Source organism: Ranitomeya imitator, chromosome 3 (assembly GCF_032444005.1).
Source record: "Ranitomeya imitator isolate aRanImi1 chromosome 3, aRanImi1.pri, whole genome shotgun sequence".
Taxonomy (NCBI): Eukaryota; Metazoa; Chordata; class Amphibia; order Anura; family Dendrobatidae; genus Ranitomeya; species Ranitomeya imitator.
In genome coordinates this window covers 513,580,485-513,597,406 of record NC_091284.1, presented here as the reverse complement: position 1 = coordinate 513,597,406, position 16,922 = coordinate 513,580,485, and the positions used below count along the sequence as shown (strand labels likewise).

Genomic DNA, 16,922 nt, shown 5'->3' with positions numbered 1-16,922 from the left:
AAGCTCTGTCACACGTTTTAATTAGGTTCTAAATAAAAACTATATTGCAGCATGTCATTTACTGACCTGTGTAAGATTTTTACACTTCTCTAGATGTTCTAATTTGATGATCTGGTTCTTGTCCAAAACGAGCGTTCGAGTGTCAGCACTACATGGTAACATGGGGCTCAGCTTCTGCAGACCTTGGCCGGACAGATCCACGACAGTGACTGGAATAAAGAAGAATCGGTAACAGCCCATGTACTCAGAGGACGACCTGCCAGCACTCCTCATAGGTCTGTTTAGTATCTGCTTGTGTCCATGACAAAAATATTCTGGAGCATCTTTTCTTAAAATGCGGTGTTGTGCTGATCCTCCATTATTCTTTTCCATTATTGAATAGATTTACAACTGAGTGTTACTTTATCCAACGTGTATTGTCCCTATATACAAATGCATCTGACTATATTAGAATATCATCAAATAGTTAATTTATTTCAGTTCTTCAATACAAAAAGTGAAACTCATATTATATAGAGTCAATACAAACAGAGTGATCTATTTTAAGTTTTTATTTATGTTAATGTTGATGATTATGGCTTACAGCTAATGAAAACCCAAAAGTCATTATCTCAGTAAATTAAAATACTTTATAACACCAGCTTGAAAAATGATTTTAAAACCTGAAATGTTGGTCTACTGAAATGTATGTTCAGTATATGCTCTCAATACTTGGTCAGGCTCCTTTGGCATCAATTACTGCATCAATACAGCGTGGCATGGAGGCGATCAGCCTGTGGCGCTGCTGAGGTGTTATGGAAGCCCAGGTTGCTTTGATAGCAGCATTCAGCTCGTCTGCAGTGTTTGGTCTGTTGTCACTCATCTTCCTCTTTACAATATCCCATAGATTCTGTATGGGGTTAAGGTCAGGCGAGTTTGCTGGACAATCAAGTATAGTGATACTGTTGTTTGTAAACCAGGTATTGGTACTTTTGGCAGTGTAGACAGGTGCCAAGTCCTGCTGAGAATGAAATTTACATCTCCACAAAGCTTGTTGGCAGAGGAAAGCATGAAGGGCTCTAAAATTTCCTGATAGACGGCTGCGCTGACTTTGGTCTTGATAAAACACAGTGGACCTACACCAGCAGATGACATGGCACCCCAAACCATCACTGATTGTGGAAACTTCACACTAGACCTCAAGCAGCTTGGATTGTGTGCCTCTCCACTCTGCCTCCAGACTCCGGGACCTTGATTTCCAAATGGAATGCAAAATTTACTTCCATCTGAAAACAACACCTTGGACCACTGAGCAACAGTCCAGTTCTTTTTCTCCTTGGCCTAGGGAATACACTTCTGGCATTGTCTATTGGTCATGAGCGGCTTGACACAAGGAATGTGACACTTGTAGCCCATGTTCTGGATATGTCTGTGTGTCCTGGCTCTTGAAGCAATGATTCCAGCAGCAGTCCACTCCTTGTGAATCGCCTCCAATATTTTGAATGGCCTTTTCTTAACAATCTTTTCAAGGCTGCGGTAATCCCGGCTGCTTGTGTACCTTTTTCTACCACACTTTTTCCTTCCACTCAATTTTCCATTAATATGCTTGGATACAGCACTCTGAACAGCCAGCTTCTTTAGCAATGACCTTTTACCCTCCTTGTTGCGTGTGTCAATGACTGCCTTCTGGATATCTGTCAAGTCAGCAGTCTTCCCCATGATTGTGGAGCTTACTGAAACAGAATAAGGGACCTTTTTAAACGCTTAGGAAGTGTTTGCAGGTTTTTTTTTATTAAGTATTCTGATTTGCTGAGATAATGACTTTTGCGTTTTCATTGGATGTATGCCATAATCATCAACATTAAGGCCAAGTTCACACGTTCAGTATTTGGTCAGTATTTTACCTCAGTATGTGTAAGCAAAAATCAGGAGTGGGTGATAAATACAGAAGTGGTGACGTGTTTCTATTATACTTTTCCTCTGATTGTTCCACTCCTGGTTTTGGCTACAAATACTGAGGTAAAATACTGACCAAATACTGAACGTGTGAACGTGGCCTTACAGAAATAAACACTTGAAATAGATCACTCTTTTCGTAGTGAGTGTGACTCTATATAATATATGAGTTTCACTTTTTGAAGAACTTAAATAAATTATCTTTTTGATGATCTGATTTAGTGAGATGCACTTATAGATTGCCACTAGCAGCACTGATCAGATAGTATCATCCCCAACTGGTAAAAGCCACTGGTCAATCAATTCATCTTATAGGACACACATGTCAAACTCTGGCTCGCAAGGTGATTGTATTTCGCTCACGACGCCGGGGACTACATGGGGCCATTATACTGTGAGGAATATGTAGGGGCCTATAATACTGTATGGGGGAGAATGTGGAGCCATTATACTGTATGGAGGACTAAGTGGGGGCCATTATACTGTACAGAAAACTATGCTGGTCTCATTATACTGTAAAGAGATCTATGTGGGGAAATTATACTGTATGAAGGACTACGTGGGGTCTATTATACTGTAAAGAGAACTATGTTGGTCCCATTATACTGTAAAAAGGACTATGCGGGGCCATTATACTGTGAGAAATATGTGGGGGCCTATTACACTGTATGGGGGAGAATATGAAGCCATTATACTGTATGGAGGACTATGTGGGGGCCTATTATACTGTAAAGAGAACTATGTTGGTCCCATTATACTGTAAAGAAGACTATGTGGAACCATTATACTGTATGAAGGACTATGTGGGGCCCATTGTACTGTACAGAGGACTACGTGGGGCCATTGTTCTATTTCAGTGTTCCCCAACAGGTCATGTTTTCAGGATTTCCTTAGTATTACACAGGTGATATTAGCATCAGCTGGACGAACAAGAATCCCACCACCTGTGTAATACTAAGGAAATCCTAAAAACATGATCTGTTGGTGGCTCTTGAGGGCCGGAGTTGGGGAACACTGTTAATAAATAATCTTTATTTTTATATAGCGCTAACATATTACGCAGCGCTTTACAGTTTTTTTCACACATTATCATCACTGTCCCCAATGGGGCTCACAATCTAAATTCCCTATCAGTATGTCTTTGGAATGTGGGAGGAAACCGGAGTGCCCGGAGGAAACCCACGCAAACACGGAGAGAACATACAAACTCACTGTTCTATTTGATAAAGGAAAAAACTTCTTTAATTGTAGATTTTTTTTTAATAAAATCAACTTTGGCCGGTAACTTTGCCCAAGCTTTTAAATTTGTCCCTCTGTTTATTTGAGTTTGACATCCCTGCTATAGGAATAACAGAAGAGCGGCACAACAAACACATCTAAGAATAGATACTCTGAATAGTTATTTTATGATGAATACAAATCTTTATTAAAACAAATACACCAGGACAGACAGGTCTTCTCTATCCACGGAACGATGTCATTGTTAAAGGGGTGGTGTAAAATGTTACTAGAGGTTTGGTATATTAAAGACAAGCTACACACACGTACTTGTCCTTACCTGGATCCATAATAAGGGGCCAGCATTGGCAGTAAAATCACGTAAATGCCATGGCCGATTGTTGACAGGGGAATCTAAATCGTTAATATAGTGTAAGTTAGAAGTTGGCTGTCAAGCGACAGGTGCCGGCTACAAAACACAGATGGAAGAAGGCAGTGGAGTTGGAGTCATGGAAATTGAGGTTTGGCTTACTGACTCCACAGCCCTGGGAGGAAGCAGTGTGCTGAACCCCTCCACACATGGCACCCAAGCACATGATGTACGGTTACGCCTATATGCGAGAAGAGGTTAATCCGACATGATAACTTGAATATGTGAGCATTAATGGCTTACATAATAAACTGCACAAATTCGGCTGTCAGTATGAAGCAGTCATGTCACAATGCGGCAGCCGCGTGCCGACCACATCCCCCCTGCAGCCCTACATGAGCACATTAACAATGAGGCCACCAGCAAACCTTTGCACGTGGCTACAGGACCACATGCAGCATTAGGCAGTATACACATGTCCATGTAACATGAATCATGCCCGATCTAACGGCCTCATAGGCCCAGTACGGGTGAGGTCAGCAGACTGTGCTCATCACCCCATAGGCAGATGATAATGTTCTGGCCCCTAGCTGCACTGACAGCACACCTATGGGGGGCCCACGTCCTCTTTACACCACTTTGCTGCTGTGAGCCATTTGCATAGTAGCATCAGAGGGTATTTGCACATGACGTCGATTCCACCTGCAACCTGCTTGAAAAACGACATATCTTGCAAATGTCAAAACCGCCTGCTGTGCTTATGTCCCGGCTTGTTCAACCTTCTTGTGACAGCTTTAGGTTTCAAAAGCCGTGAAATAGCTAAAAGAAGTGAACTGACCATTCGGGGGGCCTCTGCTTGGAAGCCGCCACTATTGTATGTTGCATGTTTAAAAAAAAAAAACAACACCGGTGGCAGGGCAGGTGCAAAAACAACGAAAAAACGTACAGACCCTGCACACCGCTCCAGCAGGCCTAGGACTCCCACGTCGTGATGTGTGCGTGCTGGGATAAGGTGTTCTCCGCCCATGCTCGGGTGCTGACAGAGTGACGTCGGCGTGCTCGAATAATATGCTTGACGCGGCTGTTAGACAATCCCTGCACGTGTTGCTGCTGGGACTCAAACATATTATTCGTGCGGATAGTTCTACTTGTGACCCCTTATCTTATACAAATGGAATATCCGTTAGATCTCTTCTCATGTTTATTGCCCACAGGGTTGACAGCGGCCCCTTAGGACCTCCCTATACACCATGGTATACGTTTAGGACACAATATGGCCGGCTTCTTTGTGGCGCTAACCCTGACGTTACAATGGCCCCATTGGCTTATACCGGGGGTCCCATGCCTGCGGTAATGGTGGGTGATGCGATATTCTTCATGATACGTGGATGGACGTCAGGGGCAAGGATTAGCACAAATGTGACCAGCGCCATAGCAGGACAGGGAGAGTGAAGCGCAATTATTGGGGGGCACACCATACTGGCCAGGAATTAGGAGACCTCGAGAAGAGGCTGTAGCAGTGACTGGTGAATAGTATGTGTATATATGCACACACCTATATCACGATAGGTCCTATATCGGGATATCAGCTTTGTCTCTTGTCAGTTTAACCGTCACTCGCCCCCGAACTTGAATTATGGGAAACGTAGTTTTGTCACGTCCAACAACACTCAACAGTTGAACTGGAAAAACCACAACTCCCAGAAATCCGCGCGGCAGCCCCGAGCCCGCTATTGTCACCGCGTCAAAACATTCAGAGTACCGCACAGACCCGCGACCCAACAACATGTCTCCACAGGACGCGGCCGCCACTAACATTTCCGAGGGCATTTCATTTACCTAATCCGTTAGTAGACTCTCCCGGAGACGGTGTCAGCTCCTCCCCCGCCATGTCACACGCAGCTTCTCAGCTCCCCGGCAACCGAAAAGTGTCACCGCATCATTTCCTTACCAGAAATTGCGCATGCGCACTGTACTCGTGCTCCTACAGTCTACCACCTAGTGGATTCTCCTGGAATTGCATAGTTGTGACATCAGTACTACACACTGCTCATAGCTACAGCAGGACCATGAAAGAATCTGATAGTTACAGACACTGGGGGCATGGATCCACAGTCTACATGTTTATCCTATAGGGAAGACCACCAGGACACTGTCATTTTAAGGGAAACCTGTCAGCATGGTTTTACCTATGGAAGTAGTGGGGCGGCTGTATAGACACCTGTTCCCCAATAAAAAAAATAACGTTTTTATAGATATCTGACATACCGGTCATGAGAAATTAAGTGTAGAAGCCATATGCAAATCAGGCTAGAAGTGCAATGGGGGCGTGTTTTCCCACCACATCCACACCCCCAATGAGTTATTTGCATACAACTTTTACCCTAGATTTCTGATGACTGGCACATCAGATTTCTTAGAAAGTATCATTTATTTTGGGGGACAACCCCTACACAGCCATACATATGTAACAGGTATCCTATGAGTTCCTGTAAATCTGGTCCCCTGATATACCACTCATGGCACAGACAACGCCACCCTGTGCTGATGCCAGAATATATCATGGTGTGGGGCTCACACAGAAACTACCTAAGTGACAGACGCAAAGTCCAAGCACGGAAGTAACAGACGGCACAGTGACATTTAGGCATTCTCTCCAGTGTCACAGAAGCGTCAGTCAAAGCCACGCAGACAGCGTGAGCATGCAAGTCTTAGGCTGGTTTCACATTTGCGTTTTAAACGCAAACGCATGTGGTGAAAAAAAACGCATGTAAACGCAGTAAAACGCCGCGTTTTTTAGACGAATGCGTTTTTTCATGTTTTATTACAAATGCGGCGTTTTGATGCGTTTACATGCGTTTTTTCATGCGTTTGCGTTTTTTAAACGCATGATGAGAAGTGTGTGACAGCTGCCAATCATCAAAATCAACAAGAAAACCCACTATAAACAGAAATAGCTAGGGTTAGGGTTTGGATCCCTTGTAACCCTAGGGATCCTAACCCTAACCCTAAGGGATCTTAACCCTAACCCTACCCCTAAGGGATCCAAACCCTACCCCTAACCCTTAGGGTTAGGATCCCAAGGGTTAGGGGTAGGGTTAGGATCCCTTTATCAATTTTATCGTGTGGGGTGGCTTATCAGTGCTTTTTTTATAAAAACACATGCGTTTTTAACGCAACCAAGTGCATGTGCTTAAAAACGCATGCATTTACATAGACAGCAATACGTTTTTTTTTTTGCGGCAAAAAAACACCGCTAAAAATTACTACATGTTGCATTTCTGCAACACAACGCATGCATACAGAAGACGCATGCGGCGTCAAAACGCATGCAAAAAAACGCATGCGTTTTTAATGTTAAGTATAGGAAAAAAAATGCATGCTTTTTTTGCGCTAAAACGCAGCGGCAAAAAACGCAAATGTGAAACCAGCCTTACACCTCCATCCGTGATCGCGCTCTATTCTGCCACCAGAGCTCTAAAAAAGAAGGAGGCATCAGAGAAAGGAAGGCACCAACCGTCAGAGCAAAAGGAGGAACCGGCCGTCAGAGCAAACGGAGGCACTGGCTGTCAGAGAAAAGGAAGGCACCGGCCGTCAGAGAAAAGGAAGGCATCGGCCATCAGAGAAAGGAGGCACTGGCCGTCAGAGAAAATGATTCATTCATCAAACCAGATTTGCTGTCCGTGCAGAAAAAACAAATATTTGGATGCCACCCTGGGCTACAGGACAGCATCCGTTTAGCGGATACATTACAATTCTGTAACATTGGAAACGGTAAATTATTAATACAGTGAAGGAAATAAGTATTTGATCCCTTGCTGATTTTGTAAGCCTGCCCACTGGTAAAGACATGAACAGTCTATAATTTTAAGGGTAAGTTCATTGTAACATTGAGAGATAGAATATCAAAAATAAAATCCAGAAAATCACAATTTTATAAATGTATTTGCATTTTGCAGTGAGAAATAAGTATTTGATCCCTCTGGCAAATAAGACTTAATACTTGGTGGGTTTTTGGCAAGCACAGCAGTCACTTTTTTTAGTTGATGATGAGGTTTGCGCACATATCAGGAGGAATTTTTGTCCACTTCTTTTTGCAGATCATCTCTAAATCATTAAGATTTTGAGGCTGTCGCTTGGCAACTCGGAGCTTCAGGCTATGTGCACACTTTGCGGATTCCACTGCGGAATTTTCCGCAGCGGAATTCCAAAATCCGCAGTGTAAACCCGTCGCAGTTTTTACTGCGGATTTATCGCTGTTTTTACTGCGGTATCTTATGCGGATTTTCATCTGCATTTTCCTATTGGAGCAGGTGAAAATCTGCAGAAAAGAAGTGACATGCTGCGGAATGTAATCCGCTGCGTTTCCGCGCATTTTTTTCCGCAGCATGTGCACAGCGTTTTTTGTTTCCCATAGGTTTACATTGTACTGTAAACTCATGGGAAACTGCTGCGGATCCGCAGCGGTCAAATCCGCTGCGGATCCGCAGCAAAATCCGCAAAGTGTGCACATAGTCTCAACTCTCTCCATAAGTTTTCTATGGGATTAAGGCCTGGAGATGGGCTAGGCCACTCATTGACCTTAATGTGCTTCTTTTTGAGCCACTCCTTTGATACCTTGGCTGTATCTTTTAGGTCATTGTATTGCTGGAAGACCCAGTCACGACCCATTTTTAATGTCCTGGCGGAGGGAAGGAGGTTGTCACTCAGGATTTTACGGTACACGGCGCCATCCATTCTCCCATTGATGCGGTAAAGTAGTCCTGTGCCCTTAGAAGAGAAACACCCCCAAAACACGTTTCCACCTCCATGCTTGACAGTGTGAACTGTGTTCTTTGGGTCATAGGCAGCATTTCTCTTCCTCCAAACATGGCGAGTTGAGTTCATGCCAAATACCTCAATTTTTGTCTCATCTGACCACAGCACCTTCTCCCAATCACTCACAGAATGATCCAGGTGTTCATTGGCAAACTTTAGACGGACCTGCACATGTGCCTTCTTGAGCAGGGGGACCTTACGGGCACTGCAGGATTTTAAACTTTTACGGCATAATGTGTTACCAATGGTTTTCTTGGTGACTGTGATCCCAGCTGCCTTGAGATCAGTAACAAGTTCCCCCACTGTTTAGGTTTAGGCTGATCTCTCACCTTCCTCATGATCAAAGATACCCCACAAGGTGAGATTTAGCATGGTGCCCCTGATCGATATCGATTGAGTCATTTTGTATTTTTTCCATTTTCTTACTATTGCACCAACAGTTTTCTGCTTTTCACCCAGCGTCTTACTTTTGGTTTCGTAGCCCATTCCAGCTTTGTGCAGGTCTATGATCTTGACCCTGACATCCTTAGAAAGCCCTTTGGTCTTGCCCATGTTGTAGAGGTTAGAGTCTAACAAAATCTGCAAAATTTCCATCACTGTAGCTGCTGCAAAAAGGATTGCACACAGATGACAAGTGAGGGGGGAAAATCAGCCAAATTTACTGGATAAAAATCTCAGATTTTTTATCCTGCTGTATGAACCTTTCCAAACTGGAAGAGATGCTGAGGAAAATAAAGCCTAGAGAAGGCCGGCAAAATTGAATGTCTGCTGACTTGCAAGTTGGGGGACGTTGGATACAGCAATTGGGACACTGCAATGGATGGTAGCCAAATTTGTATTACGGCCGAGGACCCCATGTAACCTCAGCCCAAATATTCTGCATAGTATAAGGCTATGTTCCCACAACGAGTTTTTACGCTGCCTATTTTTTTTTTTTTTTTTTTAAATGCACATAACCCATTTTACTAAATAAAATCTGCAACATGAAAAACTCACCAAAATTTCATTGTGGAAGCATAGCCTTACTGTTGGACAGAATCTGAGATTTGGCCATTTTATATCCATGTAAGAGCCATGATTGCACATCTGACAGGCACTACAGCTCGTCCCCATAGGAGTGAATAGAGCAGAGTATGGTGCAATTTGGGAAAAAAGGCATCCGAGGATTACACACCTGTACAGCTTTTTTGGATGGGTTATCAAGGCTTTTTTCCTTTCCTAAACCAAAACATATAAAAGTACAGCATGCCATTTATCGGGTGCAGGAGATAAGCACACTGCATACATGACAGGTGCTCGCTGTGTTCTATATCCACTGAAGAGACAGCGACTTTGTGCAAGAGTCAGAGTCTCACATCAGCTTATAGATCGGCTGATACTAGAGGTTTTTCTTTTTTTTTGGCAGCTATGAAAGTGATTATAACTTTGCTCTATTGAAATAAATAGGACTACCCTGCAGCAGGTACTGCAATGAGTACCTCCTACTACAGCAGAGTACTTGCCACAATACTTTTACACTTTCTCTATTTGTTCTAAAACAGTTTCTCTTAAAGTGGCATTACTGATCACTAGTTTTCAAGCAGCCTCCAATTATTGTAAGGTGATACAAAGCAGCGTGAACACATGAAGACTATTATTATTATTATTACTAGATGGTGGCCCGATTCTAACGCATCTGGTATTCTAGAATATGCATGTCCACGTAGTATATTGCCCAGCCACGTAGTATATTGCCCAGCCACATAGTATATAGCAGAGCCACGTAGTATATTGCCCAGCACAGAGCCACGTAGTATAGAGACTTAAAAAAAAAAAAAAACATATACTCACCTTCCGAAGTCCCGTTGGAAGTCCTGCTATACTCACCATCCGCCGCCTTTGCGGCTCCTGGCCACGCTCCCGGGACCGCTGCTATTAACCCTGTGTGTCCCCAACTATTTACTATTGATGCTGCCTATGCAGCATCAATAGTAAAAATAGGTCATGTTAAAAATAATAAAAAAAACCTGCTATACTCACCCTTTGCCGCTCCTCGCCACGCTCCCGGGACCGCTCCATTGCAAGCGGCAGCTTCCGGTGGTCCCAGGGCTGGTGTGAGCAGGACCTATGATGACATCGCGGTCACATGACTGATGTCACGGCAGGTCCTTGTCATACACCAGCTCTGGGACGGGAAGCTGCCGCTTGCAATGGGGCGGTCACGGGAGCGTGGCGAGGAGTGTTATGAACTGGTGATTTAGAACCACAATGGACCTGGTGGTTAAGAGCACACAAAATGACCTGAAAGTTACTAATAACATAGGACAAGCTCTGAGACGTGGGAACTCTGCTGACCGCAATCCCTAATCCTATCACACCACACTAGAAGTAGCCGTGGAGCGCTCCTGACCAGACCTAGGCGCCTCGGCACAGCCGGAGAAACTAGCTAGACCTGAAGATAGAAAAATAAGCCTACCTTGCCTCAGAGAAATTCCCCAAAGGAAAAGGCAGCCCCCCACATATAATGACTGTGAGTAAAGATGAAAATACAAACACAGAGATTAAATAGATTTTAGCAAAGTGAGGTCCGACTTACTGAATAGACCGAGGATAGGAAAGATGGCTTTGCGGTCAGCACAAAAACCTACAAACAACCACGCAGAGGGCGCAAAAAGACCCTCCGCACCGACTAACGGTACGGAGGTGCTCCCTCTGCGTCCCAGAGCTTCCAGCAAGCAAGACAAACCAATATAGCAAGCTGGACAGAAAAAATAGCAAACAAAAGATACACAAGCAGAACTTAGCTTATGCAGGGAAGACAGGTCACAAGAACGATCCAGGAGAGAGCAAGACCAATACTGGAACATTGACTGGAGGCAAGGAACAAAGAACTAGGTGGAGTTAAATAGAGCAGCACCTAACGACTTAACCTCGTCACCTGAGGAAGGAAACTCAGAAGCCGCAGCCCCACTCACATCCACCAGAGGAAGCTCATGGACAGAACCAGCCGAAGTACCACTCATGACCACAGGAGGGAGCTTGACCACAGAATTCACAACAGAGGAGCGGCAAAGGGTGAGTATAGCAGGTTTTTTAAATTATTTTTAACATGACCTATTTTTACTATTGATGCTACACAGGCAGCATCAATAGTAAATAGTTGGGGACACACAGGGTTAATAGCAGCGGTAACGGAGCGCGTTACACCGCGGGCCGTTACCGCTGCCATTAACCCTGTGTGAGCGGTGAGTGGAGGGGATTACGGAGCGGGCGCCGGGCAGTGAGTGCAGGGGAGGGACTAATCGGACTGTGCCCGTCGCTGATTGGTCGCGGCAGCCATGACAGGCAGCTGCCGAGACGAATCAGCGAATGAATAACCGTGACAGGACAGACAGACGGAAGTGACCCTTAGACAATTATATATATAGATTTATTATTATAGCGCCATTTATGCCATGGCACTTTACATGTGAGGAGGGGTATACATAATAAAAACCAAGAACAATAATCTTAAACAATACAGGTCACAACTGGTACAGGCGGAGAGAGGACCCTGCCCGCGAGGGCTCACAGGTTGTAGGCTTGTCGGAAGAGGTAGGTCTTCAGGTTCTTTTTGAAGGTTTCGATGGTAGGCGAGAGTCTGATATGTTGTGGTGGAGAGTTACAGAGTTGGGGTGATGCGTGAGAGAAATCTTGCAGACCCTATGACCCTCCTTCCAGAATAAATCCAAGCAAAGTTTTGTTTTCTTTAGGGAATAAACATAAGTGGCTTTTAAGTTTTAATTGGGATGGCGTAGTGCAGCTACAAAATAAAAAAAAATTTAAAAAAAATGGTAAAATATGATGACATATCAGGCCTCTTACAAAACACCAATGTGGTCCAAAAAGTATGTGTGTATATATATCAAATGCAATATGAGTGTTCAACCCATATAAGAGGAATGGAAACCGCTAATCATTGTAAATATAACATAGCAAACTATTGAAAATGCACAAGATAAAAATATTTTAAAACAATCCACGCAGTGAGAAAAAAAAAAGGTGGAGAAACCAAAAACGCTATATAGGTGTAAGGCTGGGCACATTTAGAACTAGTAACACAGTCAAATCTATTCAGTGAGCCCAAAACAAAAAAGGAATATGTCTAAATGTGCATACCACCATATAGCAGCTATAAATTAAGGAAAAAAAAAAAAAGTCAGATTTACTAGTAATTCGGTTTCTAAGAACCCTCCACAACAGCACCACGGGAGGATGTCACCTCACCCTAATAGGGACAGGAAACACAAAGAGGTCAAGTAACCCCTCCCACAGCCTATCTCCAGTGTTTTTCTAAAGGACCACAAAAGTATGAATGCTTCAAAAATTATTTAGCACCAGATTTAAAGTAATACAAGGAATAACGAGAAAGGGAGGGAATTACCAGTGTTGTCGTGGAGGCTTCTTAGAAACCGAATTACCGGTAAGTCTAATTCTATTTTCTCAAATAACCCTCCAAAACAGCACCACAGGAGGAATACCAACGACTAATGTTAGGTAGGGATAAAAGCCTGGAGAACTTTTCTCCCAAAGGCTAAATCTTTGCTAGACAAAGTCTTGTCTACATGTTTGGAGAAAGTATGGACAGAGGACCAGGTAGCGGCTCTGTAGATCTGCTCGATGGAAGTGCTTGCCTTCTCAGCCCCGGAGACAGATACGGCCCAAGTGAAGTGCACTGTAAATATTTCTGGGAGCGAGAGATTCTGATTTCGATATGCCATGCAATTTGTAATAGTGCTTTTTGATGTCTTCATCCCTTTGTTATGTCCGTAGAGCTGGATAAAAAGATTCGATCTGTCCTCCAAGATTGTGCGTGTTGAAGATAGAGTAGTTCTTCACTTAGTATGTCTAACGAATAGAACTCTTCCTATTTATCATTCGCTGGATTTTGGCAAAAGGAGGGAAGAATAATTTTCTGTGACCTGTGGAATTCTGAGACCACCTTGGGCAAAAAAGATGGGTCAAGTTGGAGAACAAGTCTATCATCCAGAATTCCCAAATAGGGTTGTTTGATCGAGAGAGCCAGAAGTTCACCCACTCTCCTGATCATGGTAATTGCTACCAGGAAGGCTGTTTTCCAGGATAGTTTGTTCAGTTCTAAAGAGGATAAGGGTTCAAATGGAGGTAGTGTCAGACCCTTGAGGACACTATTTAGATCCCAGGATGGGATTAGGTTGGTCAATCTTGGACGTACACTGGAAGCATCAGTCATGAACCTTTTTACCCAGCGGTGATTTGTGAGGCTTTGGTAAAAACAAAACAAAACAAAAAAAAACAAAAAAAACACATGAGCTGAGGACTGCAACCTGAACTTTGAGGTTGCAGTCTTCAAGGTTTGAGGTCTTTTTCCAGATCATCTTGTAGGAAGTCTAGGATCTGGGCGATCCAGATGATGGAGGGGTCTGGATGACTAGACACTCACCAAGATACAAAAGGTTTTCCATATTTTATGATAAATGGAATTTGTTACTGGTGGTCTACTTTTCTGGAGAGTCTGATTGACTTTGTCTGAGAGGCTTCTAGTTTTTAGGATTGTGAACTCAGAAGCCAAGCAGTCAGACACAGACTTTCGGGGTCCGGGTGGTAGATCAGACCCTGGTGAAGGTTTCCAATTGGTGAGAGAATGAGTGGACCCTCTAACGTCAAGTTGTTTAAAGTGCAGAAACCTGCTTCTCTTTGGCCAGAGGGGTGCTATTAAGATTAAAAAATAACTTAGAAGGTCAAGATAATGTATTTGGTAAAGCTGGAATTGGCGGAAATGCATAAGCTAATTTGAAATTCCATGGGTGGGCGAACACGTCCATCTTTTGGGTTCATAGAAAAGTACTGATCCGCGTTTGCATTCTGGTGACTTGGAAAAAGATCTGCTTCTGGATGACCCCATCTTCTGGTTAGCATTTGGAAGACCCCTAAATTTAAGCTCCATTCACCTGGATGTACATCTCATTTGCTCAGAAAGTGGGCCTGGATGTTGGAAGAGCCTCTTATGTGGAGAGCAGATAAGGAGTGATGTTCTGTCCAAGAAAAAATTCTTGTTGAGATTGTATTTAGGTCTTCGTGCTTCCCTGATGACGGAGATCAGCAACCGTGATCATGATGTTTGAACAAACCCTTACGTGGGTGCCTTGAATTATGGATGTTGCTGATCTGAGTAATTCCTCTACATCCTTCAGCTCTCTGAAACTGGAGGATCTCTGGCTGATTTCTCTTGTCCTGAGTTCCTGGAAGGAAGTTTAGGAGATCATAGCCCCCATCCTCTTCTGGTGGCATCCACTTATAGTTGATAGTGGTTTCTGAATCCAGGGTACTCCTCTCTTTAGGTTACCTGGATTGAGCCCCCAGGTCAGAGACGATTTTTCCCAACTCGACACCGGAATATTTCTGTTTAGGGATTCTGTGGATTCATCACAATTTGAAAGGATGTCCGTCTGTAGAATTCTGGTATGAGCTTGTACCCAGGTTACTGCCTGGATGCATGACATCATGGAGCCAAGGATTGACATTGTAAATCTTACGGATACCAATTTCTGGTTTAGAAGGAAGGTTACTCTGGATCTAAATTGGGTTTGTTTTTCTTTTGGTAAGAAAGCTGTTTGTCTCTTGGAGTCCAGTAGAACAGGGGTCCCCAACTCCAGTCCTCAAGGCCCACCAACATGTCATGTTTTCAGGATTTCCTTAGTCTTGCCCAGGTAATAATTGCATCACCTGTGCAATGCAAAGGAAATCCTGAAAACATGACCTGTTGGTGGGCCTTGATGACTGGAGTTGGGGACCCCTGCAGTAGAATACCTACGAAGTTTGTTTTAGTGGAGGGGACCAAGACGGATTTCTGATGGTTCACCAGCCATCCAGGGATGTCAAAATCTGAATTGTTTTCTGTAGATGTTTTCCGAGTAGCAGTACAGATGGAGTCAAGAGCAGGAAGTTGTCGAGATAAGGGATTATGCAGATGTTATCTCTCCTGATGAAAGCTATGACTTCCGCCATTATCTTTGAAAAGATTTGAGGTGCTGACAATATTCTGAACGGCAGAATATTGAACTGGAAGTGCAGTATTTATCTTACTTGGATAACCGTAAACCTTAAAAATTTCCGGTAGGTTGAATGGATGAGGACTTAATAGGCATTCTGTAAATCGGTGGTTGCCATGACGAAATGCTGCCCTATCAGGGAGACCGTAGACTTGATGGACTCCATCTTGAACCTCCTGTGAATGATGTATTTGTTCAGATGTTTTAAATTATTATTCTGTAGACGCCACTTGCATTTTTTATAAGAAAAAGCAGACAGCAATGACCCCTGCTTCTGGAACTGGAGAGATTAATCCCGAAGATAGTAAACCTTGCAGACGTGGACATCAGGGTGTTTCACAATTTTGAAGAAGAGAGGAGAGTTATTCTCAGCCTTGTGGAGGATAGGAGGAGAATTTCATCTTTACTCCTTTTCAGACCAACTTTAGGATTCATTGACTTGAACAAATCATGTGCCACTGGGGAAGGAATTTTGAAATACGGCCTTCTACTATTCCCTGAGGCGTTCGGGTGGTCTTCTCCTCTTCTAACTCCATGGTATTCCTTACCGCAGTAAGGAGTTCTTCCATATCTTCAAGAGAAAAATAATATCTTTTATTCTCCTGGGCTATGTCTGCGGTTAAGGTTAATTCCCCCTCTTACAGTAGACATGTGATCCTTCAGGGAATCTGAGGATAACGCCTCCTCTAGGCTAATTTTCCTTTTCTTCATCTCATTAGATGAGACTCCTTCCCCTGGTCCAATTGTGAAAACATAATTGGTGAGGGGCCATGTAATCACTGGCGGTTATCCTGCTGCTGAATACGGATTTTAATTGGCCATCATTAGAAACATGCGTTCCAGCGTTCAGAAAGTGATGTTATAAGGGAGCACCTGGCATCTGATGTCACTTTCAGTAATGAAGAGCACGTGGAATGCAACTGGAAGAGCCTGGTGTCTGAAGTCACCTCCGGCCTTGCGGGCCGGCACACAGAGGAGGGAGAAGAGTGAGGCTGGGGAGCTCAGGGAGGCCCCCAGCCAAAACACCAACCAACTTTACCCGGAGGCGCAGAAGACATAGGAGTCCTGAGTCCGAGGAGACAGGAGCAGCATGGAGAGAAGAGGGGGAGAGGAGAGGAGTAGCAGTCGTTCTCAGCTACCCGGTTATTCAGGTACAATAACAGTTTCTGCCGCCAGCCACAGAGCACAGCAGGTATGACCTCTTCATCTCGAAAGGGACATGAAAAGCACTGGAGAGAGGATGTGGGAGGGGCTATTTTACCTCTCTGTGTTTCCCGTCCCTATTAGGATAGGGTGACATCTTCCTGTGTGGTTATTTGAGAAAAAAATAATATTATATTATAACCATATCAAAACATATAAAGACAAGATAATGATAGCCAAGAGATCACAGACACAAATACACAGAAATCGCACCAACCAAAACATGTGATCAAATTGTCCACTTCACCAGAGACAGGTTTCGCAAAACATGCTTCTTCAGGCACAGGGTAGTATGTGTGAGGGTGCTGCCTTTTAAGTACACAAGCAAA

At 43.8% G+C, this 16,922-nt stretch overlaps 1 protein-coding gene across 2 annotated transcripts in view; it reads right to left on the bottom strand.

Annotated features, from left to right (window-relative positions):
* The window catches only part of CEP97 (centrosomal protein 97), a 45,547-nt gene extending 40,061 nt beyond the window's left edge, over positions 1 to 5,486 (bottom strand). For both annotated transcript variants that reach the window (XR_011319329.1, XM_069757736.1), the window contains exons 1-2: positions 5,363 to 5,486; positions 67 to 209 (exon numbers count right to left, since the gene is read on the bottom strand). Coding sequence is in view for 1 of the 2 variants with exons in the window: in XM_069757736.1 (XP_069613837.1) it covers positions 67 to 209; positions 5,363 to 5,414 (195 nt within the window). In the remaining variant the exon portion in view is untranslated. The remainder of the gene's footprint in view (positions 1 to 66; positions 210 to 5,362) is intronic.
* Positions 5,487 to 16,922: the final 11,436 nt, after the last annotated feature.